We start from the raw sequence: 26,126 nt of genomic DNA, 5'->3' as shown, positions 1-26,126 counted from the left end.
CTGCCTCTTTACCAACTCACACCATCTTTTCAAGATTTATGGAGCCAACCACAGAATTTGTTCTATACACATCATTCATAACATTCTTATTTATGTTACATAACTTTAAATGTTACTGGATGAATTGTTTCAACAATAAGTGTTCACATAATGAATACCAGCAAACTTTTTATCGAGTGCTCTTATTTTGTATTTTTCCTACCCATCCATCTAACATATGTTTTTATATAACATATTCATAAATATGTAACATTTTTGGAAACAGCTATTTTTAATTGAAATTTAGCCGTACTATTTTATATAAGTTTTTTAATATACTATTTTGTATACAAACAGAACAAAAATACTTAGTTACAATGGAAAATGGATATAATATATATAAAAGGTGTCCAAGTAGCGTAGTGGTCAATGCGCTGGCTTCTTACCGCTGCGACCCGAGTTCGATCACTGTGATCGACGGTGGTTGTATGTGATAGGGTATGGCGGTCGCCCGGTTGGACACGTGGGTTCTCTCCGGGTACTCTGGCTTCTTCCTACACCAATGACCCCCTTGCGCTAGCATCCGTGCCGACGAGAGATATTAATATAAGTTGTAGAACTTGTTTATCAATCGTAAAATAAATTAAGTTCATTTTATATATATATATATATAAAAGTGTCTGATAAATGTATAGGTCTTGTTCATGAACAGAAGAAATTGACAGAAAAATATCCAGTTTTAGCCATCAAATATAAACCTTAATATCTTTTAAGAAAATTATTTAATATAAATAAGAAATAAAAGTTTTTTCCCTTTATTTAAATGTTTGGAAACAAATCCAATATATCTAAAATTGCTTTACAGTAAATCCTATTGATCCCTGTAATATATCATTTTAGTTTCTTAAACATCATGTTTATTACTTTTTTTTCTTAGAATGATGTATACAGGGTCATTAATTTATTTTCATTATATTCAATTACATGTAGATACAAATAGGCCTTCTGAAACCTTAATGAAATTAAAACTCCATACCATTAATTACCTTTCATATGAAAAATGACATCTAAATCTAAAATTGCTGTACAGTATATCCTATCCATCTAATGTATCACTTTATTTATGTTGAACTTCATGTCTATTACATGTAGTATTATGATTATTTAAAAATGATATATGCAATTTCATTAATTTATTTTTCATTAAAAGAAAATTCATTTAAAAAAAGATCTCTTACAACCTGTGTATTTTTTTTTTCGATTTACATAATAGAGTGTATTGATTGAATGTAGTTGTGTATATTTATACATGTACCTACAAGCAATATACATTTAATATTCACCAGGTACATGTACCAGCCTACTATATTTGACAATGTACTTCTTTCATGCATTTTTCATTCCTTTTACTCATTGTTATATGTATTATGTATAATTAAAATACTTTGAAAACTTTTCTCAATTTATTTATTTTAAAAAAATTAAGAAACGGACTATAGTCAATGCACGTTTTCAAGAGTTGTCTCTCTTGGGGACAATGATGAATGCTCCCCAGGGTTCATGACCCTGAATATTGAGTAGGCTGTGAGGTGTGAAATGGATAAATGGAATTAAAAATATGGAATTCAACAGTGAAATTAAAGCTAAAGGAATACTAAGCCCCCCCCCCACCCCCCCCCCCCCCCCCCCCCACCCCATAGAATAAAATTTTCATGATTTATAAGTTTTAGATTTTTCCTCTTTTTTTTTTAATTTTTTGCTTGTCGAATTTTTTTGGATGAGGCTGGCTCCCTCCCAATTTAAAAAAAGACGATGCTACGTGTCTTTTATGATATTTTCTAAATGTTGCCGTAATCGAATTTAGCTAACAATAGATTATATTTTTAGCATTTACATAACAAAAGAGGGTACTAATATCCTAGGAACTTTATCGTCAGTACGCTTTATTTCGGTGAGGTTCTAGCATTGTCGTTGAATTTTGAGAGAGTAAATAATTTTGTTGTTGTTATTTTTTTAATTTGTTTTTATTTTGTTTTTCGTACACTCGATTGACACGTTATGTGGTAATATCAAATAATTTCAAAACATGTTGTGTATGTTTTTCCTTTAATACGAATACGTCCATTTCATTGATTTTTTTAAATCTTATTTTACCTCCCTTTTGAGCGATAAACTGTACCTTCAGTTTGTTCAAGATTACATTAAAATCACAAGTGCACGTTGAACTTACACATATCTTATCAAGAAATTTTATCGAATGTAAATCGTGATCCTGTATAAACACTAGCTGAAGAAACATATTTGTGATTGAAATATGCAATTGAATACCCTGCTTCTGTAAAATGAAATCAAAATGGAGAATTGCTTTCTTCTGCTGCTCTCGGTGGCGAGTTTACTAAATATTGGTATGTATCAATGTTTCACTGTGATTTTGCTTAAATTGGTGTATGATTTCTTGAGTTGTTTTTTTTTGTTACCGCGACAATTATAATTACGAATGAAAAACAATTATAAATGGTTCGCATTGAATATGAACTTGGTTGGAACGTGGTCAAAAAATTGATCACATGATCCATTGAGGTTTTGGTTTATGCTGTAAATGCGTTTGCATTGTAACACTATCAGCTGTACTGGCAAGTTGAAAAATATAGTAAGCATAATCGCGAACGTGTGCGTGCGGGCAAGATCATGAGTGAGGGGGTGAGTGAGTGAGCGACTGGCTGAGTGAGAGAACGAGAGACAGATGAATATAGAATATGATATTTACAATATAAGAAGGTTTCATTTGTATTTCTTAAGCTCTTGGAGAATACACCACATCCAAATGCTATGGCAACAATTTCATGAATTCACAATGTCCAGGATCAGGCAGAGTGATAGCTGTTAAAAAACTACAGTACGGCATGAAGTGGTATATCAGCGATGAGTGTCCCAAAAACATAGAGTCGGTACAACATGGCAATACCACGACATGCTGTCAGTATGAGGAGGGTGATTGCTTAAGAAACATCACAGATTATAATGATAAGTACCTGTACTTATCCCGCTTGTCGAGACTACCAGGTATAACACAAAACACTGCTACTCCAAGGCAATATATGACATGTACTAACAACACCCGTACTTACTCCAACTATGTTCAGGTTGTTTTTGATTGTGTTGAAGGTAAGATGACTGTTCTGTTTTATACGTTGTGTAAAGAATTTCAAACACAGAATCCAAATAATAAAATACATTGACTCTTGTATGTAAATTTTAATGAATCTGAATGTAAGTGTTGTTTTTACTGTAATCTCTTGGGAATTTCTCTCCTTTTTTTTTTGGGGGGGGGGGTTATTTTTTTTATTGGTGAGGGGAGGGTTCATTTTTTCCAAACCTCTGCACCAATTTCAGCAATGCTTTCATTACATTTTAAAGCGTGCGTTAATGAATACACTTTATCTTCTAAATAAAAAAAACTCATTTGCCATTTGTGTTAAAATTATACATTTGTTATACCTGATATACGGATCAGTATTAGAGTTCCCAAAGAATGATTCCATGTCGTGAAAGAAAACGATAGTAAACAGAAAAGATTTAGACAAAGACTATGGAGGCTATAACGTGTGAAATTATTTTTAAAAGCATGCTTACGTATAAAATCTGGAATAAAGTGTATAAAGATTGTTTCTAGCCCTGTTCAATATTTTTTTTAAGATTTACAAAAATAATCAGCAGAATATGTTTGGTTTTTTGTGTAAAATAAAAATAAGGAAGCATTCAAAAGAAGATGGGGAAAAAATGGGGAAAATGTATAGATATTTTAGACATAAACATGTAAACAATTTTTTATTGTTTCTGCGTTGCATTTAATTTTATTTATTAACAAAGTTGAGAGTTGTACCTCAACTGAATAATTTCGCTCATTAACCGTTAACATAAATAGCGATTTATATTTTATGATTATGATAATTTACAGAAAAGAGAAACAAGAACTTCTGCAGTTATCAGAGGTTTGAATCAGTAAATGGGACCGTTTACTTGTATCGGGAACCTTATTATTCAATTCAAGAGTCTTGCGAGTGTAGATTTGAATCAGAAAACGCTTCAACCATTCAAGTTTTTGCGATTGATGTTCGCCTTCAGCCAGTGTTGAACATTTCGGATAGTAACTACACTCAGTCTGGAGAATGTTTCAATTATTCCACAAATCGTCTAACTTTCAACGATACAAACAATAATTCCAAAGTCCTTGTATGTGAAAATAGAACCATCTATTCGGAATATGAACCTATCTATTCTTCAAGTGGAAATGTGTTGAATGTCTCGTATACGGAAGATGGACCAGAGTCACAACAGATATGGATTCTTGTACAAGGTATGAGTAGTGGTTTTATGTTTTATTAAGAGGGCTTGATGGTGCTGGTCATTTTTAGACCATAAGTATCTCCCAAAGAAGAAGAGTTCTGTAAAAAGATACTAGAATAGAAATATTTTGAATTACAAAGCTAGAATATATATGTATTTTTATTTACTTAATAATACTGTATATACAGGGATATATCCGCCCCCGTTTTATTTTCGCCCCTTTCGCCGTCATTGCCAGCGGGCGAATAGAGGACTGGGCGAACTCCAAAGACTCAAATCATCTTTCTTTAAACACAAATGTGTCTAGGCGAATTCAAGACGGAGAAAAGCTGTTAACCTTAAACTTAAACACAAAGACAAATGATTAACTAGAACTATTGAATTATAACATAATACAATAAACATGTATTATGAATTTCAGAACTTTCCGTCAGTAAAAATTACAAGGAATGAAACATGAATAACTAATTTTGATATCAATTTATAAAAACCAATATATTTTTGCTTTCCTTTAAAAGCTAGCAAAGGAACGCTTGAAGTGGAATGTAATCCTAAGCTATCAACAACAACAACCTTTACGACGCCAGCTACTTCTGCTGGTGGTGGAATAACATCAAAACACACAAACAGCCCTAATAATACTAATAATCATACATCTGGAGGCCACGGACACGGCAACAACATAAAGACAACAAACATACCGGGTAAAACGGACCCAGGTATAGGATACATGTATTTATTCCTACTACTTTATTACTCTCCATCTTACTTTCTAATTCCCTCATTCCTGATTGACCGACTTACACCTTCTTATTAACTCTCTCGCTGACTGACTGACATACTAACTCTCTCGTTGACTGACTGACATACTAACTCTCTCGCTGAATGACAGACATACTAACTCTCTCGCTGACTGACTGACATACTAACTCTCTCGCTGACTGACTGACATACTAACGTTCTCACTGATTGACTGACATACTAACTCTCTCGCTGACTGACTGACTGACATACTAACTCTCTCGCTGACGGACTGACATACTAACTCTCTCGCTGACGGACTGACTGACTGACATACTAACTCTCTCGCTGACTGACATGCTAACTCTCTCGCTGACTGACTGACTTACTCTCTCGCTGACTGACTGACTGGCATACTAACTCTCTCGCTGACGGACTGACATACTAACTCTCTCGCTGACTGACTGACTTACTCTCTCGCTGACTGACTGACTGACATACTAACTCTCTCGCTGACGGACTGACATACTAACTCTCTCGCTGACGGACTGACTTACTCTCTCGCTGACTGACTGACTGACATACTAACTCTCTCGCTGACGGACTGACATACTAACTCTCTCGCTGACGGACTGACTGACTGACATGCTAACTCTCTCACTGACTGATTGACTTACTCTATTACTTACTTACATCCTACTTCACTCAAGACATAATACATTTGTTAACTCACTATTTTTCTTACTTTGGACAAAGTTCAAGACTTAGTATATTATGGTACATGCAGACCCTTTCTGACGATTTTCTATTCAGTGTTTGATTGTGTTATCGATAAATGTAATTTCGTTCGGCTGTTTTTGGTAAATCCAACCAATAAAATAGCTTTATACGAATCCTTTCATTCAAACATCTTTTCTCTGCATGTACTTGATGCTTTTATATGATTTGTTGATTGCAAGGTTCTTCAAATTCCGATCACGTGGAAAATGGAAGTGGATCCTCAGCCCGAGGTGAACGCAAATAAATCAGTTGTGTGTTAAAAATGTCTTTCTTATAAATGTATTTCTTATAACGCATGCAATCCATGCACCCCTGTCAGTTAAAAATGTCATACACATCCTCCAAGACTTGCATAATCCATGGCCACAAATAATACCAAAATGAGTGAAATGTTCTCGAAATGATTGAAATATTTTTTGTTGAAATTTTTGCAGTGATATATTATCGTGTCCTGTTATTAAACAAAATATTATCTATCAGTTTTTAATATTTTCAAACACTCCATTTTTTTTAATTCTTTAAAGAATATTTTTCTATAGTATTATTTTTCATCCAGCTGAAAGGCGGGCGGTACAAAATGCAGTGTTGTACACCGTTATTGGAGTAGCCGCATTGGCGGCTCTGTTAATCGTCATGGCGGGGGTCTTCGTTAGAAGAACCAGAAGGTTTGTCTGTCTTCACTTCTACCTGTCAATCATTACGCTTGTATGTAAAAGTTTATCTTATATCATCGTTGAATTGCGAACCTAAAAATTTATCAATACATCAACAACAGATAGATAGAACCATTTTAACAAGGCCTTGGACTTTCAGTAGGATGTAACTTTCTATTTTCTTGCGTCAAAACAAGTTAACATGACGCTGGTTTCAGGCGAAATATACACCGATTGCGTGGCCTTGTCTCGAAAGTCAGACAAATCTTGTTGATTTCAAAGAGCCGTGACTGAGTGGCCAGCAATGAAATAGACATGCCTACATCACATTGCCAATTGACACAACTATACCCAAAGTCCAAGCTCTTGTTAAAATGGTTTTAAGTGTCCTAGGTACCATATGACACAAAGTGTATTTGAATCTTGAACGTTAATTTTTTAAAAATTCTTTTGAAAAATTGTGATCGGAGCAAAAGCGTATTGGGGTTATGAAGGCAATTGTTTATTGTTAGAGTTCTAGAGCAATCAGAGTGCCTAAGCTTTTTAAATGTACGTAATATTTAAAAATCTAAGCATTGTTCCTTGTTAATTGCCTGCCAATATGCCATTGTCATCTTTATGAAAACTGTTTTAATCATATTAACTATGCTTTAACTAATATAACCAATTACATGTATATTGTATTGTACATGCATTATTATTTTTAGGTCAGCAAAACAGCGTCGGAAAGTAAATGCGATCATGGTGCGTTCCGATTCATCCATTCTCACACTGGAAAAACTCCCACGAGAAATAATTGGTCAAGAAAATTTGGGCTACACTGACCACTTGTACTAAATAAAAGCGAGCATTATTTCATCTCATATGGATAGCTACATGTACCTTCAACATCACAAATATGGAATAAACGAAAAATATCGGGGAACCTATTTCCATGGATTTATGTGTTTGTGGATATATTATATAGTGACATATTGGTTTGTATTATCCAAGATTCGTCTTGGACTTGTATTTGATTTTTTTTTAGTTATGGACCTTTCATTTGGAGGCGGTTGTGATTTAGCGTCTAGGATAATGGCATGTCGTGCCAGTTTACTGGAAATTTTCTATACAGTATGTATATTAATTATGATTAATATCAGATTTCACAATAACTGTACATTTTTGATTGATCTTATTGCATGTAAATTTCGCATGTAAAACATAGAAATCAATGCCAGACAAAAATTGTGATGTCATTCTAGCTTTTCATGCATTTGTCTTCCTCACACACATATGTATATATAGATACATGTATATGTACATAAATATCAGAATAAATTACCGGTATTAATAAACAGACTCTATGAATTTTTTTTTTTTGCATTTCTTTTTATTTGTAAGTTTTCTGTGTAAAAAAAAGATAGTAATGAAATACAATGTATTCCAATGAAAACTGATTGTTAATATACAACAAGTGTATACTTAAATATAGTTGAACACAATTTAGGATTTAGTTGAAAACACATTTGAAATTGATCTGTGACTCAAAAAGTTAACAGTCACCCACAAAAACAGTTTGTCTTCAACTGTTTTTAAAACAACTGTGGCAGTGTTTATACAGATATTGTAATGCCTTAACAGTATCAAGTTCACATGAATGAAATGTACAAATAAGCTGCCCACTATAAAATACTACTTCTTCACATCTTCTAAGCAGCATTTCTTTCTACAGTACCTATCTACAAGGATCTAAAAAATAAAAAAATATCAACAACAAAATGGCTGAAGATGACTAAAGCAAGTGTTGTGATGTTAAACACTTAAAGTGACTCTACACATGTACAAAAACATTTTTTCCTTCAGTTAAACTAAAAATCAAGTCAAGTAATATTCATCAAAATGGCTGGTAAACATTTTCCACCATATAAATTTTAGTAATTTTTTCCCCCTAAACTTGAACATCAAACAAAGTGCATCAATACTCTCTCTCTCTCTCTCTCTCTCTCTCTCTCTCTCTCTCAACAAGGGCCAATACTGGCCAGTATTGTAAAATTCATTTCAATCAATTTTTCAAATCCTGACAAGTTACCGAGAACTGTTCATAATGTATGATATGGGTGAATAACATGAACAGTACATGTTTTTACACTCTTGTCAGATTGGTCTTGCATAAGGTGTATTACATGTACATGTAAGCTCAATGCTAGTGTCAGATGTCAAATTTTTCTGAGCAGATAGTATGTCCGTGTTCTTCGTATTGCTCTCTTGTGACTGCCATTTTCTTATAGTCCTCTGTGTTAGCAAGCATGCATCCACCTTCCCAGGCATAGGTTATAGGGCTGAAAAGAATTGTAGTCACGTTAAACATTTTTTTAAATTTCATTTATATTTAGAACTCTCTCTCTCTCTCTCTCTCTCTCTCTCTCTCTCTCTCTCTCAACGAGGGCCAATACTGGCCAGTTTTGTTAAATTTGATTCAACTAATTTTGCACCATTTCTAATCAGCATGCATTTCTTAACTGCAAGTCTTGGCTGAAAATGAATCGATTTGATCAAAGAATGCTGTGTTAACATTTTAAAGTTATAAATTACATGTGTAACAGTGCATTTCCTAGATTAGATAGAAACTGTGTCTTTATGTAATCTACACTTTGTACCATTGATAAAACTGTTGCCCAAGATAACAATGTGATTTTCAACCTTGAACCCTGTCGAAAAATGTTTTTTTTATAAGGTTATCATTCTTCGATTCATAACTTAGTAAAAACTATCAATTCAGTTTTTCCCAGAGTTGAAACAATCCAATCATTCACTGTCAATATCACTACATCATCATCAAACCACTATATAAATAGTGCCTGTTTGGGAGGGTAACAGTTGAAATTGACACCCCGAGAAAACCATTGTCAACCGACGCGAAGTGGAGGTTGACAATGGTTTTCAAGGGGTGTCAATTTCAACTGTTATCCTACCAAACAGGCACTATTTATTTTGTTATACTGAATGTCTTAATTTTAAAGAAAACTTAACTGCTTTTACATAGGAATAACGTGAATTCTATGGCGAACCGTACGCGCATTATTTTCGCGCATGTAACAATTTTTAATGTTACCCGTTGCTAAGTGCGTTGCTAACGCTGAGGGTAATAGAACGGATTATGAACTGCGTCTAAACCAATAAGATTTCAGTATTTAACATGAAAGTATAACAACACCGATTATTGGTCTATAATCATTATAATGATACTAATACTTATATATATATAGGCCTAAATAATCTACAACTATTTATTGTTTCCCTAAATTAACTTTGCATCATAGTGTAATATGATTTTTATTTAAATAGAGCTCTACATCTGCGGTTTTTAAATACTAACATGTATCTTTATAATCATACATGTATATCATGAATTATCGTGGGGATAATCAAGCAAACATAAAACGGAGATTTAAATTAATGTAACAATTACTTGTTTGGGGTCTTCACTTTGATGTCAAAATCTTCAGGCGCCATACTTCTCACATCAGCATAACTGTAAGGAAAGAGAAACCTCAGTTGAAAATGTATTTCTCTAAATATAACAAACAATCTCAACCCATGATGTAAACCAAAATTGTAATCCCTGAAAGGTTAAACCAAAAAGCAATAATATGTAAAGCCCCCTTATGAATGCTTTTTAGGAAAGTTTTAAACAACCTATCCCTATACTTTTATATTAAATTTATTTCAGTCTTTTCTCTTTGGTATTTGTTTGTTTTGCAAATTTTCATCAGTTGCCCCTTTTAACAACCATTTTTAGAATTGGATGCTACATGAGTCTTTTTGAACATTTTGAAAATATTTCTATGATAAAATAAATGGCCTATCATTAAAACAACTACATGTACTGTATACAGGGAAATATTTTCCCCCGTATTATTTTTGCCCCTTTTGCCCTTGTTGTCGGAGGGCGAATTTTAAGACTCGACACTGGTAGAATTCCAATGTCTAAATGTAACCCCTTTTTAAAACTTGATCCCCCAATTGTGGCCCCACCCCCGGGGACCATGATTTGAACAAACTTAAATCTACACTTTTTAAAACAACTGTGTATGGGTGAAATAAAGATGGGGGGAAAAACTATTTGCAAGGGTAGAAGGACAAAAATTACATAGGGCGAAAAAAAAACCTGTATACAGTCAATCCCTGTCCATTCAAGGCCATAATTCTAAATATCATATCTACTTATAACCAGCAAAGCAATGAAGGTCGTGAATGCCAAGAGTACAAAAAATTATAAAAGTATTTACTTACAATCTATCAGAGAAGCCGGGTAATAAACAATTGCCGCCGGTCAGTACAATGTTCTTATACATATGGGGCTGCATTTCTAACCAAACAAAAAAAGACACAAACATTTTAAGTAATGTTATACATATACAAAAATTGTCAATTAAAACAACGTGTTCAAAATCATTTGTAAGAATGGAAACCTTTGGTTTAAGGAATGACATATTTTCCCTCATCCTTGCATATATACCTTTCCACTTTTATGAATATGAAGAATTTAAGTTTTATTATAAGAATGTTTCCATTTGACTTCCTTATAAGCACATTTTACAGTAAAACAAGAGTCCTATTGGGAGTGTATATAGAAACATAGCTGCAATAATGTAGCCCTCTCCGATTTTTTATATCTGATGTTTACTGGTGAGGGCTACATCAAATACTTTCTGCAGTTGAGGAGTCTGGATTGTCAACAAATTACACGTACCAATCAGATTTGCTTTCAAATTTTAAATATGATATTTTTTACCATAAACAGTATTAAGTAAGGAAAAATCCAAATATTTAAGATTTAAAATTTGAATGTTTTCATACAAAGCTCTTTTTCTAAAGGAGGTAAATATGGAATAAAAATCAATGGCTATGACCATCCAGCCCTATTCATTAACAGAAGAAATAGTACAGACCTTCAGGCAGAGTACTGATGGCGTACACCAGAGCCTCAGCCACGCCCATCTCCTGGACCCCGACGTCAGACGGGTGGAAGAGGAGCTCGGGGATAGCAAACCTCTCGTTGTTCATACGAATTATCTATACAAAAAAAAAATCAAATTCAACTAGACATTACTGAGATGAAAGAGGAGCTCGGGGATAGCAAACCTCTCCTTGTTCATACGGATTATTTACACAAAGAAAATCTGAATTCAAAGGGTAATCAATGAAATCATGACTATCTCAAAGGGCACCACCTTAGTGAAATATGTTAGGATAAAAAGTGTTTTAAATTTGACTTCTTTACTTAGAATTTTAGTTAAAGATCACTGCAAATCTTTCTTCCACCAATCACTCCTAGGGTGCAGTACAAGTCAAATAGGGACAGGGGGGGGATGGTTTTAAGGATTTTACAGAGGTCTGCTATTTGACTTAGAAATTTGATGAAAGGTTACAGAACACTTCTTACCTACAAGCAGTCATTTAGTAAGTCTGAACTAAATTGGGCTCAGTGCAGAGAATATATGGTCCAAACAAGGATTTTTCACAGAGTTCTGATATGACCTTGACCTTTCACCCAGAAACTTGGTTCTTGGTTGTTGCATACTGTGGAATCATTTAATTTCGTTGGGGCCAATTTTCGTGGATTGTGGGTTTTTTGCTTATTGCGGGGACGTAATTTCGTGGATGCGTCGGTTTTCAGTTTCAGAAGGAAAACTTAATCTTTTGTAATTAGTTTTCGTGGAGGATGTAAATTCATGGGTGAGAGGTACCCACGAATACCACGAAAATTGAGCCACCTTGAATTTTAATGATTCCACAGTACCCTTTTTTCAAGGGCACTTTATTGGTGAAGTATAAACTAGATTGTGGGATAGAAGGGAAAGAAAATATCGACCGGACAAGCATTTTTTACATAGGTCTGCTATGACCTTATCCCCTGTCTATAGAAAATAAATTCAAGTCACTACTCACTTTCTAAAAAATGGAATTCTGTGGGTGTAGTATGAGCCAGATTTGGCATTATGATAGGGAATAGAAAATAAGCTACAGACAAGTGATGTTGGATGGACAGACAAACAGACTGATCACTATAGCTTGCCAAAAGAGCCCTGTCCTTGTTATAAAAGCATTAGAAACTTGTAAAAGCAATCTTTGTGAAATGACTCTATACTTAGCCCATTACATGTAACACGAAAATCTCCATACACAGGTAATATACACCTAATGAACAAGATGATTTCCATAAATGATTGATATATACACTTATTAATTAACCAGCAGAGGGTATCTGCATTTACATATTCACCCACAAACAGGTGAACTTTCACGTTGTTTATTACTTTAGTAATATGTCTATTTTTGCAGAAATAATACCTACAATATTGATGCATACTGTTTTAAGCATACATGTATATTCACACATTTAGTGGTAATAACACATAATAATCTTTTACATTAATGTTAAAAATCCTTCTATTTTCCATCTTTATAACAATAATATTTCTTATATATATTTTACCCTCCCTTTTTTCCTCCTTATGATGATAATTATACACAAGATTAAAAGAGGAGTATTGCACACATACATATAATATAAAAATTGGTATTTCGATCTACATGGTTTAAAACCTGTCCATGTAACCACACATTTGCCTGGAGTTAATTTTGCTAAAGTGAGGAATTTAATTTTCTAAATGTACATGCATGCATGAAAATGTTATGATTTCATGCATGCATGTACATGTGGTACATGTACATTAAAGTGCCTCTTACAGAAATTGTTAACCTAATTATAAATATTCTAAAATTTTTAGTCACTGTAAATTTTGAGTAATTCCATCATGGATGCAAATATTTCAACATTGACGGTACACGTATCATACAAACCTGCTCCCCGTCCTTGGCCTTCCCTGTGGTCTCCTCCGGGGGTCTGACGTAGCCCCTCTTGATGTGGGTGTAGTCAGGCAGAACATAGTCCCTGGCTATCGTGTTCTCTTTACCTTTCTTCCTGAGGAATAAAGAGTTTCACTTTTAATAGAGAGGATTGAGGGTATAAGATCAAGCAATCAAAATATTCTAGGAACTTAAAATAATCTTATATGTCACACAACTGTATTGTCTTGGTAAAGTTTTTGTGCTCGTTAAGTTACATTCTACCAACATTATACATATCTGACTAAATAAAATTTCACGGGCAAACAATTTATTTTTCAAGGGTGCTATACATTTAAATCTATCTTTCCTGTTTCTATATAGTGTAATTATATTTTAGATATTCTCATACTCTGACTCACTTGGCAATATCCATATCCTCCATAAACTGTGACGACACATAGCAGACATCCTCCTTCACTTGGTTAATGACGTACGTTTCATCCATCACCATCAGCTGTCTGTGTGAGACAATTAATTCTACATTAGTTACTTATCAAAACTACAGACCTTAAAATGTGCTACTACACCTCAAAAATGAACTGTACCCTTCCGGGCAAGAAACAAACCGTACCGTTCACATAAAGAACCTATCGTTCACAAAAAGAACCGTACCGTTCACAATAAGAACCGTATCATTCAAAAGGCCTACCAAACCGAACCATGCAACTGGTGTAGTACACATTCCAGGGTCTGTATCTTAACATTTTAGAGATTATTTCTTAACATAACCATTAAACTATTGTTCATAAAAGAAAAATTCCAAATATTTTACCTTTGAAATTGGAACAATTGTCTTTTAAAAAACATTTCTTTTTACAGAGCTCTTTATGTCAAGGAAATTATTATAGTCTAAAAATGGCCACAATCAAAGAGTCCTCTTAGACTAATCACCAGTAATCATGTCCAACTTAAAGACTTATTTTTTTCTCTATATCTCTATATATTTTCAAGCGATTGATTTAAAAAATTCTAGACAAAGTTTGAGGTCCTTGTACCAGTTAATGTTTCAGCTATAAGTATTCATAGTACCAATGTTTTGCTTATTTTTTCAAGAACATTTAACTTACAATAGTCAAGGCACTATGTTAGAAATAAAACTACATGTTGCCTAAATTTAAATCACTAAAACATAATTTCTAAATTTCTGTACATCTCTTCTACGAATATCATAGTAAAAAAAAAAAAAACAACAAAACTTTTGACCAGCTCTAAACATATATAAATAGTGCCTGTTTAGGAGGGTAAGAGTTGAAATTGACACCCCGAGAAAACCATTGTCAACCGACCAAACACAATTTCATTGGCATTTAATTTCGTCATATTTTGTATTCATTAATACTTTGGTTCATAATTCGTCATGGATTTACATTTGTTTATTTATACTGCCAACAAAATTAACGAATTTAAATCCTCAAAGAATATTTCTGCTTCTACAGTTTATTTATCTTGAAAAACTAGCAGCGTTTCTTTGAGGTTTTTTCTTGAGCCAATGCTCCTGGGATTCCAATCAATAATGCTAGAGATTCAAACAGCAAGGCATTCAAGGGCAGGTAACTCAAACAGTTTGAATTGGTAAAGCTAGTTTCCTCTCTCAACAAATATATGTACAAACATTAAAGTATAGTAAGCTAAGGATAAATACCTGTAAGATATCACCTCCTTCAGATGATTGGTTAAAACTTTGCCACCTACATTTACTCTGAAAAAAAAACCATGAAAGCTGTCACACATTCTACTGTATAAACAAATGTACGATATCTAATTATGGAGAAGGCTTACATAGGCATTGCCTGCTGTCTAATCCATTTATATAAATGTATACATTTACTTGCATAATAAAATATTTAATTAATTATAATTAAATTAATTTATTATAAATAAAAGATTGAAAACATATCCAATGTAAATTCCCTCTTGAAAAATATCCTTACATCTCATTTTATGTATGCTGATTTTTCTAGTAAAACATGACAGTTTAAATAAATTCATTCATCTGATTTCACACAGAACTTTTTTTTTTTATTTGGGTTGCTCAATCTAGAAAAACAACTTTTAAAAAAAAACTGGCCTTGTATGCAAAAGGTGTACCCTTTAACTTGAAATCATGTTTCCTATCTTTTCGTTACCTTTTGACTGCCTCTGGGATCTTCTTTCCCTTTAAATAAGGCACCACATGAGAGAAAGAGTAACCAGTGTCCAGCACCACACTACACAGAGGTGGTGCATTGGTCTCCTTAGTGTACTTGTACTGACTTAGAAAGGAAGCTAAAGAAAAAAATTCATAAACATATAACCATGCTTAACAAGTCCTAAATAATGATAATTAATACAAACTTCACATCAGAGCAATGGATATTGATCAAGATCTTCAGTTAGATTTGAAACAACAAGAGAAAAGCTGTCAATGTGACAGCAAACCAGGTTCTCTTTTGTGTAAAGTTAAAACAGTATCCATAATCCATTTGTCAACCCTGAATTGATGAACACAACCTATCCAGAGAAATGGGGTACTCTTTATGCAATATTTTGCCCCAAAAATGACTAAGTTCAACAGCTGGCATTTTTTTCATAAATTATCAGAAATCAAAATCCTAGCAATAAGCACATCTCTAATATATGTACAATTGAAGAACAACTTCCTATCTTGGAAACTGTAGGAGGAAATATCCGTACAATAAGGGTACCCTTTTGGCAGACGCCCGCCTGCCCCTGTGCCATTTTCACCATGTCAATAATGGTAAACTGAATTTTTCCTTCTGAAAACCACGTTAAAAATTCTCTCTCTCTCTCTCTCTCTCTCTCTCTCTCTCTCTCTCTCTCTCTCTCTCTCTCTCTCTCTCTCTATTTTCGTGGATTTTAGTATACCCCTCACACAGGAATTAATATCCCAAACAAATTGATGTTTGATGAAAGATAAAATCATGGAAATCCATATAAAATCAAAAATGAATTAGACATGAAAGAAGTACTTACGATTAGATTTTAAAACAGATTTAAATGCATATTCCTCAAAAAAGATTTCATTCATAGCCTCTTGGACAGAATTGAAGTTAAAATATGGCTCAGTCACAATTAAGTTGGTTTCATTGAAATCCACCTGAAAGAAATTCATGACCAAAACAATGATTATTCATTTTCAAAAGCTTTAAAATTATCAATTGTTTAAAAATCACATCACAGTAATATCTAGTACTATTGAAAGAAATATTGTTTGTGCTCAATATGTTAACAATCAAAAAGAAAAACAAATTATAACAATTTACCTTCAGAGTGTCTTTTCCAAAAATGTAGTCCCACACTTGACGTTCTATATCCCAATTGACTAAATACCCCTGTAAAAAGAAATTGAATCAACTTTAAACAAAAAAAAAATTACATCTTTCTTTTAAAGTAAAATAATACCCTGTGCAGGGAAATATTTTTCCCTCATTTGCCCTCGTTGCAGCAGGCGAATTTAAGACTTGGCATATTCCGATGCCTTACTTATTTTTCTTTAAACACAACTTTGTTTGAAAGAATTCAAGGCAGGGTAAAACCATTTGCAACTGAAGAAGGGTGTAAATAACATGGGGCAATAATTAATAACCTTGCATACAGAAAATCCCTGTTAAAATTCCATAAGGCCTACATCACACTTTTAAATCTTAGCAAAATTTGTTAAGACTGAAAAAGTTTTGACTGATTCTGGCAAATCTTGAGATTATTGTCCCAGCTAGGTCGGAGATTCTGTCAAAAAGTTTCCAGTCTCCGACTCTCGAAGAGTCTCTCCAAGATAACACTCTTTCAGCCTTCATTGTGAACTATATAAATTATATAAATTGACAGTGCCGTAATCACAAAACCTTGACGTTGTGAAGATGGAATATACTTCGAACAGTTCTAACTGTTTATCATATAATGGGGAAATTATACCTTTTGAAATGGCAGGAGATAATACAGTCCTGATAGATCTTTGCAATCATCAATTTGATCGCCAATAAATATTCTGGTCCTTACATTCTTAGCTTTGGTCACACAATTTGGAACAATCCTGTAAGCAAGATAAAAAAAAATACATTTGACTAAATAAACTCTTTCATCAATTATATAACGTTACTGCTTACAATACTGATCAATGTCGTTTATAAGCTTTAGAGAATGCCTGAGCAATAACGCTCTTAGAAGAACACCACTCAGTATTTTGATGAAGAGAAAATTCGAAATAAATGCATCCAATTAGTACATTTGGGATTTTTGACATTATGAACATTTTACCGAAAAGGGTTTAAAAACCAAACAGTTTATTACAAAAAAAAATACCTTGGTTCTTTGTCAGTTGCGTATCCCACTTTAGCAGCACCGGCTCCATTGTCTAAAACGACTGTCGCCATCACGCGATAAACATGATTTTCGAGATAATTCGAACTGCTTTGTATTTACGACATGCCATATACCAGTGCCACATGCCATATACTCATGTAAACAAAATAAAATGTGGATTTATTCTAATAGGTTTAATCGACAAGGCCATAAATATGGTTAAATATATAAGATTTACATATATAAAGATTAATTTGATAGTAAATTCTTTTCGACATTGGTTGAAAACATTGGAATTAGCGGGAAATATAGAATGGTGGATCAAACATTTTGCATTCATGAAATTGCAACGAGAGAGAGAGAGAGAGAGAGAGAGAGAGAGACGTCATTATGACGATCGTTATCTATGACGTCATAATCATTGTTGTTGCCACAACGAAGAAGAAAGATGGAGAAGAATGTAAGTATGATTATTTTACCGTAATTAACTACAAATGAATGTCACTTTTGTATAATTTAGAATGAATTGCTCTTTTATCACTCCGATATAAGCTTTTGGTTGTTGTGTTATTTCAAATTTTAACTGAATTATCAAAGTTTCAATATTTTAATATCTCCGTGCATTCCGACGGATTTCCCACATTGGTATTCGTCTTTAGATCTTTTTGGTTAGTTCCTTATTTAAGTCGATTTTTTTTCTTTTCTTCAGAATCAAACTCAGAGCGAGATGAGAACGAGAAGACGGACTGTTGAGCAGGTCCAGAGGGATTTATTGGTAAACACTTCATATTAAAAATCGAACGTACATAATTATAAAAATCATACATATCATAGAAAATGACGCTAACTTTAAGTATACCACAGACAACGGATTATTTCTATCTTGCTATTATTTTACAACTGCATTATCACAAGTGCATAGTGAGATGTTTAACACCCCACCCCACCCCCAAAAATCAGATTAAACCACAATCTATGTTTGAATATTTCTGCAGAAGGACTTAGTGGCTTATGTGAACAAGTCAGGAAATCTAAAGACCATTCATGAGAGACATTCTAATCTGAACGTAAGTTTCTTTTAATTAACTATGAACGTTTCAAAATTAAATCTACTCAATATACATATATGTACATGTATATAGCATATACAAACACAGAACTGTATGCGTGTGAAACTTGATAATTATCTTCAAATCTTAAATCTTTATTTCAAGTAAAACGTCCAGAGATGATTTATTCAATGAAAAAAAAAATGTTTTTTTAGGTCTTCATGCCATCTTAGGCCAAGAGAGACGGCATATCGCCACTACAAAGCAAAGCTCCCATGGTACGTATCTGAATGAGTTATTTTATAATAAACACATCCAAATAAAACAAATATATATATCTTCCTATGACCGTTACAATTGTCAAATTATTATAAATCTATATTTATTTATAATTATATAAAAATTGTGCACATCAATTTCAGACTCAACAAGATTCTCGAGCAAGCCTAGTCGCCGTAGACCGGGGAGAAGAAATCAAAGTACTAAGATTTTCAAAAGTTTCAAAAATCATATGCATTTAATTGAATTCATGCGTGTTTTGAAATTTCACATTGAAATCACCCTTTTATTCTTGGGATCAACAGAATGACAACCATGGAGATAAGAGAGATGTATACAGAGAACGCATGCGTCAAGTTTTAAAGGAGCTACTGGTACGTAAAAAAAAATGACAAAAATTAAAACTTTATATCACAAGATGAAAGCAAGGTAAATGACACGGTGTTAATCTCAAATTATATTTTGTTTCATAAATAAAAAAAAATATACGAGTCTCTTCAAAAAAAAAAACCATATTTCATACTTTCAGGACAAACAAAAAAAAGTTCACAGTGAAAAGGAACGAAAATTTATGGAATTTCAAAAAGAAAAAGAAAGGCGAGGGATTGTTATGAAGGAATTATTGGTAAGATCTTTTACAATGATGTATATTCATTTATTTACACTATTACCGGTATATGATTCCCTAAAAAACCATGTAATCAAATCTGTTTATTTTCCAGACATTTCATGCTCAGCAGCAGGTTAAAAAGTACAAACAACAGATGATTGGAGTGTTTGAAGAGCTAATGGTATATATTAAAATATTAAATGATATATTACTATTTATATATTTTGAAAATCTTCAAATTCAGCAAATACATATATATTTTAAGGGACGAATATTAATAATACATAATTATAGCCTTTTGATGAGGTCAATAAATGGTTTTATAGACCTGGCCCCGCGGGGCCATAAAAGTTAGACGAGCTCGATCACTTTTGATTTCAGTCTCACTTTTCCACCATATATTTCTTTTGTAAATCAAAGTACTGAAAGTACTGTTAGACGGTGGCGTCGTTTGAAAGTGGCATATTACATGTAACAATGAGTGATGTATGATAATTATTTTTTTGTCGAAAACCGCGACCAGTATCGCATTCATGTACTAATACTTAACGCTTACTCGCACAACTAGTCGTGAGTTTCCTACATGGATAATTCTGTGGAAATCGTAGCTGTGATCTCACTCTACACTTTACAAATGCTGTGTCTCTTGGTCGTCATCTTTTGGGAAAGGCCCAAAGATTTATCACAGTAGTCTTTGTCGTATAGAAGTTTGTATATATATTTTGTATCAATATGTTTGTATCTATATCAGTTGACATTAAAACCCCGTTTGAATGGTTGCCACCACATATTGAATGAATAAATCAAATCCAAAGCGATTTCATCACAGTACGCCCAAATATTTGATTGTTTGAAGAAGGGGAATTTTGGTTTATTCCTTTTTGACCTTTGGGTTGGCCCCGCAAATGGGAACAACTTTTGAAAAGTGTGGATTGGACTATTGTGCTTTAAATATATTGTAGATTTCTCAACGTAACGAGAACAAATAAAGCTTTGGTATGATAAAATACTTATTTTTACTAACTATTTGGGCATACATATAGTATATTAATTGTCCCTCTCGACAGCATTTTCCCTCATTTTCTTCACGGGGAAAAAGTTGCAGTCTTGTGGATCATCACATTTGCTTTTTTTTCCCTCATAGTCAGTTAATACATTAAGGTGTAAAAAAAAACGGAATGGGTTTACAAGAACCTGTTTGATAAAACTGGCATTGCTTTTGGAATGCACGTCATCATGAAACAGAAGAGTAAATCAATATTTTATCTTCGACTTTAGGGGATTATTTCCATTTGCTCACAACGAAAGTGAATGAAAATTTTAAAAAATATCATACAACATTCGGTCGCGGCAGTTTCATTAATCAACGTTTTAAACATTTGTTCTATTGTATTTAGCTATAGATTTATTCAAACTATTTGAATGAATTCGGGAAAGTCACATGTATATTTTATCGCTTCTCAGTACACTTTAACACGCATAAATTACTTGCTACATTAAACTTTTCTAGTAAACTTACAACAAATATTGATTAATTATACAAAATAAGTTTTTAAAAACACCAAACAAACAAAATTCAAGCTGAACGCACGTTTTTCTGACCGTACAGCTGTGTATATAAAGAAGATGGGGGGATAAGATGGCGCAACTGCCATTTTGGTTTAGTTGTAAAATACAATTTCAAATTTAGCATTTTTTCAATTAAATATATTTGATATGTTATTATGCAAGTTTACAAAATGGTAATTTCTAACTATATTCAGTTTGAAATATTTCAAAAAGATAAGAAAAAAATAATAAATTTTTAAGTTTTGGTGGTATCGAACCCAAGTTCTATAAAGTTTCCTAATGGATGGTGCTCTAACCATGGTGAGCCATTTCATTCACAACAAAGTGCGTTGTTTAAATGCTATATGAGACTATGACCACGAATTTTCGGACTTGTATTATATTTCTAAAACTTTCAATTGTTGAGCTACAAAATGACATTTTTGAACTGTAGTGGGTCATCTCTCCACATTTTTGTTGAGTCCAATCGGTTTATTAAATTCCATTAAACCACATTTAGACTGTAAAAAAAAAAATATTGAGCTCAGACCCACTCTATGAAAGAAAATGAATTGAAGTTATAAAAATTACACGATTAGGAGGTTTTGACACGCATACGCCAGTTTAAATCAATATATTGCAAGTATATTTAAAATATTTAAAGATTACAATCCGATGTTACGTTAAATATACATTGTTTTTAATTATTTTTTAAAAAAGTATCAGATTTAATGATATTTTAATTTTGCCGTATCTAATCATTCCTCATATGGGCATTTTACACGCCTTATTCGCCTATCTTCTTTGATTTTATTCTTTGCATGTACTAAACAATAGATCTAGGGTTCGCAAATCCCGGCAATATTTTCGGAAAGCTATATTTCTGTAGCTCAGCAGAATTCTACAGTCATCTATGAAGCACATTTTTTTGCCTTCAAGCATTGTGTTAAGTGATGACACTTTCTAACCGGTGTGTATTTCAATTGTGAGTCGCAACAAACTGGCGCATTTATATAGGCCCGCCTATTTGTAAATGCATGTTGACAAAATGATGCTAACACTTGGAAACAAATGTCGAAGAAAGTTCATAATAGAGTTGTACTCGCGAATTAAGAATCATTTGAGAACAAACGGGGCGATGTTTACGTACATATGTAAATAATGTTATCTGTTAGTGAAAAAATGCCCCCAAACCAAAGAAAAGATGCTCTCTTACATTACCGTTCATTATGTACCATAAATGTATATGGAATATCGCATGTTTTTTCTCACAAAAAAGCTAGCATTTGCTGCAAATTAGAGATAGACGAGCTGACACGCCGTGAAATCCACAAGACGTTTTACAGCATATGTAAAAAAAAATCTGAACTAAAAATCTTTGAAACATCGTAAAATGTAGTTTATAAACATTTAAAATGGGGACTCGATTTGCACGTGAATTTTACAATCCGACGTCGATTAGCGTGTTTGAGAGAAAGTCAGCAGCAAGTAAAGCGTCAACATCTGCAGTAAATATTGTCTGATGAATATTGAGGTGCCTGTAATAAAATTTATGTTTCTACAGACTGAGTGAGGTACGAAATAAGGTACATTGTAAATCACAGGTCAGTCGAAAATTTAACACATTTGTATCGTTAATTTAAAGTTTTTGTGTGTTTGAAAACACACTAGTGCACACTTGTAGAAGAAACTGTGCCATTGATCGGTTGAAGTTCAATAAAATGTAATTTATGTAATATTCATTGTGAGTATCTGTTGTGAATTCTTTGGAATAAGCTTCAACAACAAAAAATATACTGCTCAACTAAAACTAATGCGTTGAAAATGGCTGAATTTATCGATGAAGCATAATTGCTGAAATATGAAATGGCAAACCAGTTTAAATAGTGTGTTTCTGACAATTATTTATATCATAAAAAACAAGAAGCAATTATTGTGAGATCTCTTGACCAATTATCGCAGTGATATAGTTTATATGCAGTCCTGATACAGAGTTAAACGTCAAAACTGGCAGTTTGAGCCTTAATTAATATTATTAATACCGCGTAAGCAGATAGGGTAACGGCTCATTTAAAATAAAACCCAATTTCATACATTATTTAAATGTATGTACAAAATAATTAGCAGCTATAATGCTTAAAATATCTGATAAGATTAAAATGAGTTCTCATACTGAAATCGACACGTAGATAAAACACTGCATACATGTACCTAACAGAGTTATCGTTCGTTATCCGCTAGGGTCCCCGTGAGAAATACCCTTCCGGTCAGGACCGTAGCAATAGACAGTGGCTATAAATAGCCACCGTCTAAAAAGAGACTGAGATCAAAATTGAGCTCGTCTAACTTTTATGACCCCGGGACCTGCTGAGAAAACAATTTTTTCATAAATTATTTTATAAAGTCCTAGTTTTTATTTCATTAATTTTTTTTCAGACTTTTCATGCTCTGCAAAGAACTAAACAGATCAGTGAGAGAATGCGTGACATTTTTGCAGAACTAATGGTAAATAAATGTACATAGCGATGTAAATAATGATTAAACATACTATAGTATACGTTGCATATGCATGAATTTAATTTCAAGAATACACAACACATATTAACAATCAAGAGTCTATATTTATTGGAATTTTTCTCTAGACGTTTCACGCTCAACGGAAAACACAGAAGAGCAAGGAGATAATGATGTTGTGTTTGCCGAGCTATTGGTAAGTATATATATAGATGTACATGTATATATGTAAATATATGGCCAGACAGCATATATTAGCTAATTGTATAATTTAAATTAATTTACATGTGCTATCATACATTTTTATTCATGGAAATGTGAATGACACTTTTTTTTAATTTGATTTTTAGCAAACTAACTCCGAAAAGAAAAAGTTAAAACTTTTGGAGGAGGAGGAGTTTGTACCAAGAAAACTGTTCTTGTTCAACATCAGCACATTTAAATCAAGCGACGACCATCTAGTCCAGGTACATACTGGTTCCAAATAAGAAGTTCTAGATCCAGAGTTATTGTTCCTGCTTGTTTCTGCTATGCTCCCCCTTCATATTTCTTTTTCATTCAGTCTGCTTTGAAAATTGTCTCAACACTGTACTATAATTTGGTCACAAACTGATTGATTGAAATACATCTGAAATGTAAATCTATATGTAAAAGAGTTTGAGGTTATTCATTTCACAATTATATATTCGTTTAACTGTGTTTCTTTGTGTACTACATGTAAATTACATATATGGAAGGTATTTTTAAAATATGAAATATTCTGCCTTCTTCGCAGGAGCCGAGTTCTCCACACTTATCTAGCCCCGTGGCATCATCCCAACTTGCACCACCCCAAGAATCCCTAGATGCTAAGGCTGTTGTTGATGATGAAAATGACGACGAGGAAGTGGACAAAATGGAGGTAGTTACCGCATAACAATAATCATTAATCTTACGGAAATTCGTTTTATAAAAAAAAAATTTATCCATGAAGGTTTTCATCAATGCATTTATACATGACTCTTTCTTTCTTTTTTAGACTCATTCAAAGAAGACGAAAAAGGGTGGACTGAGGAAAAGAGTGTTAAGATTTCTTGGATTGAAATAGACATTGAGCACCAATTGTGTTGTCAAATTTCTATATTGCATGTCGGCTACATCTGTAGCTTGCTTTTAATCTCAACTTTTAAAATACACAATTTAAAGTGGATGTCAAATGCCGTTGATTAAACTTTTTTCACCACTTTTAATTTCGGTTATAGTTCTTTTTATTCTTGTTTAGATCAAACAAAATTGTATTAATAATTCATAGTGTACAGGAGAGAGAGAGAGAGAGAGAGAGAGAGAGAGAGAGAGAGAGAGAGAGAGAGAGAGAGAGAGAGAGAGAGAGAGAGAGAATGACGTAAAATTGCATTTATTTGCTAAAAATTCCATGCTATTTTCACTAGCCGTACACAATTAGCTAGGGCAATGTATTGTACCTAAAAAGTCTGTCAAAGTTACCGTTTCCATCACATTCAAAATTTTGTTGATACCAGGCACGTAGCATCGTTTTTGAAAGTGGGGGGGGGGGCAGACTCATTCAAAAAATCTTAATCCGTGGGGTGGGGGGGGGGGGGTGGTAAGATACCTCTTTAACTTCAATTTCACTGATTATTTCCTTATTTTTAATTCATTTTTTTACATGGTCCCATAGAAGGGGGGGGGCAACTCCATGTTAAATAAATTTTTTGTATGTAAATTTAAGAAAAATCTTTGCGGCGCAAAAAAGTGGGGGGGGGGGGCTGCCCCCGTCCCCCCCCCCCCCCCCCCCCGATGCTACGTGGCTGGATACACAAACCTCTCAGTGAATAACAATTGAAATTAATATATAGCAAAAATTCTAATATTTCCTCATCCATTAATTCGCTCTTTATACCAGGAGAACAGAACAAAAAATACGTTTTTACCCTTAATCTTAGTAAGAATTATATGCGTCTGAAACTTTCTAATTCCAACGTCACACGCTTGATTTTGCTTTGTCACATTCAAATAAGGCAAGAAAACATTTACCACACCTAACACAATCAAAAGAGAAAACAGTGTAATGAATTAACTTTGTCGATCCTTTTCATTGTATTATTAGAACATTTTGACTTTTGGTCAAAAAGACCCTTTTAATTTTTTTATTATATGGCTTTTCGACTTTTTTCGACGAAAATACCTACTGTTTTTTTCTGTTGGATTATCATTATTCTTGACTATATGGTGTCCCGATAGAGCCATTTGTAAAAGTGTAACAGTCGTGAAAGACACCGCACTAGTGCGAAGGGACATTGCGCTAGCACAAAGTGACAACGCGCTAGCATGTTTCTAACAACGCGCCGACGCAAAATTAGGAACAACACGCTAGTGCGCAGTGACGATGCACTGGCACAAAGTCACAAGGCACCAGCCTGTTTATAGTAAAGC

The 26,126-nt window shown here is 33.4% G+C and overlaps 4 protein-coding genes across 5 annotated transcripts in view; 3 read left to right on the top strand and 1 right to left on the bottom strand.

The window, feature by feature from the left end:
• LOC105337673 (uncharacterized) overlaps positions 1–7,815 on the top strand; it is a 50,311-nt gene extending 42,496 nt beyond the window's left edge. Inside the window, exons 5-10 of the mRNA XM_066070550.1 lie at positions 2,779–3,144; positions 3,938–4,336; positions 4,845–5,045; positions 6,027–6,077; positions 6,404–6,512; positions 7,208–7,815. Of these exons, the coding sequence (XP_065926622.1) occupies positions 2,779–3,144; positions 3,938–4,336; positions 4,845–5,045; positions 6,027–6,077; positions 6,404–6,512; positions 7,208–7,337 (1,256 nt within the window). The 3' untranslated portion in view covers positions 7,338–7,815. The remainder of the gene's footprint in view (positions 1–2,778; positions 3,145–3,937; positions 4,337–4,844; positions 5,046–6,026; positions 6,078–6,403; positions 6,513–7,207) is intronic.
• LOC105328260 (actin-related protein 6) overlaps positions 1–17,852 on the bottom strand; it is a 54,642-nt gene extending 36,790 nt beyond the window's left edge. Inside the window, exons 1-12 of one of the 2 annotated variants that reach the window (XM_066070552.1) lie at positions 17,697–17,852; positions 17,310–17,427; positions 16,661–16,729; positions 16,371–16,494; positions 15,524–15,662; positions 15,040–15,096; positions 13,757–13,855; positions 13,350–13,470; positions 11,435–11,558; positions 10,776–10,851; positions 9,952–10,014; positions 8,464–8,821 (exon numbers count right to left, since the gene is read on the bottom strand). In XM_066070552.1, the coding sequence (XP_065926624.1) occupies positions 8,692–8,821; positions 9,952–10,014; positions 10,776–10,851; positions 11,435–11,558; positions 13,350–13,470; positions 13,757–13,855; positions 15,040–15,096; positions 15,524–15,662; positions 16,371–16,494; positions 16,661–16,729; positions 17,310–17,427; positions 17,697–17,767 (1,191 nt within the window). In that variant the 5' untranslated portion in view covers positions 17,768–17,852 and the 3' untranslated portion in view covers positions 8,464–8,691. Of the gene's footprint in view, positions 1–8,463; positions 8,822–9,951; positions 10,015–10,775; positions 10,852–11,434; positions 11,559–13,349; positions 13,471–13,756; positions 13,856–15,039; positions 15,097–15,523; positions 15,663–16,370; positions 16,495–16,660; positions 16,730–17,309; positions 17,428–17,696 lie in introns of those variants that run through there. The other variant, XM_066070551.1, reaches the window with a different exon arrangement.
• Positions 17,853–18,054: 202 nt separating this feature from the next.
• On the top strand, positions 18,055–23,896 carry LOC105328261 (uncharacterized). The gene is made up of 10 exons (XM_066071541.1): positions 18,055–18,156; positions 18,406–18,471; positions 18,692–18,763; positions 18,961–19,023; positions 19,168–19,224; positions 19,330–19,398; positions 19,554–19,649; positions 19,747–19,815; positions 23,619–23,687; positions 23,825–23,896. The coding sequence occupies exons 4-10, from the start codon at positions 19,021–19,023 to the stop codon at positions 23,894–23,896; spliced, it is 435 nt and encodes a 144-aa protein (XP_065927613.1). The 5' UTR covers positions 18,055–18,156; positions 18,406–18,471; positions 18,692–18,763; positions 18,961–19,020.
• An 18-nt stretch (positions 23,897–23,914) lies between these two features.
• LOC136271469 (uncharacterized) lies at positions 23,915–24,925 on the top strand. The gene is made up of 4 exons (XM_066071540.1): positions 23,915–23,935; positions 24,047–24,163; positions 24,472–24,597; positions 24,715–24,925. Exons 1-4 carry the CDS (start codon positions 23,915–23,917, stop codon positions 24,781–24,783), a joined length of 333 nt encoding a protein of 110 aa, XP_065927612.1. The 3' UTR covers positions 24,784–24,925.
• Positions 24,926–26,126: the final 1,201 nt, after the last annotated feature.

The sequence above is a fragment of the Magallana gigas genome, chromosome 9 (assembly GCF_963853765.1).
Source record: "Magallana gigas chromosome 9, xbMagGiga1.1, whole genome shotgun sequence".
Lineage (NCBI taxonomy): Eukaryota > Metazoa > Mollusca > Bivalvia > Ostreida > Ostreidae > Magallana > Magallana gigas.
This window is presented reverse-complemented; position numbering and strand designations above follow the sequence as displayed.

Bases quoted from the DNA above. Each gene is read 5' to 3' on its own strand.
- LOC105328261 (XM_066071541.1), top strand. The intron at 19,650-19,746 runs GTAAGATCTTTT...TTTATTTTCCAG, and splicing joins TTGTTATGAAGGAATTATTG to ACATTTCATGCTCAGCAGCA. The intron at 19,816-23,618 runs GTATATATTAAA...ATTTTTTTTCAG, and splicing joins GAGTGTTTGAAGAGCTAATG to ACTTTTCATGCTCTGCAAAG.
- LOC136271469 (XM_066071540.1), top strand. From the start codon at position 23,915: ATGTATATATGTAAATATATG. The intron at 23,936-24,046 runs GCCAGACAGCAT...TTTGATTTTTAG, and splicing joins TGTATATATGTAAATATATG to CAAACTAACTCCGAAAAGAA. The intron at 24,164-24,471 runs GTACATACTGGT...CCTTCTTCGCAG, and splicing joins GCGACGACCATCTAGTCCAG to GAGCCGAGTTCTCCACACTT.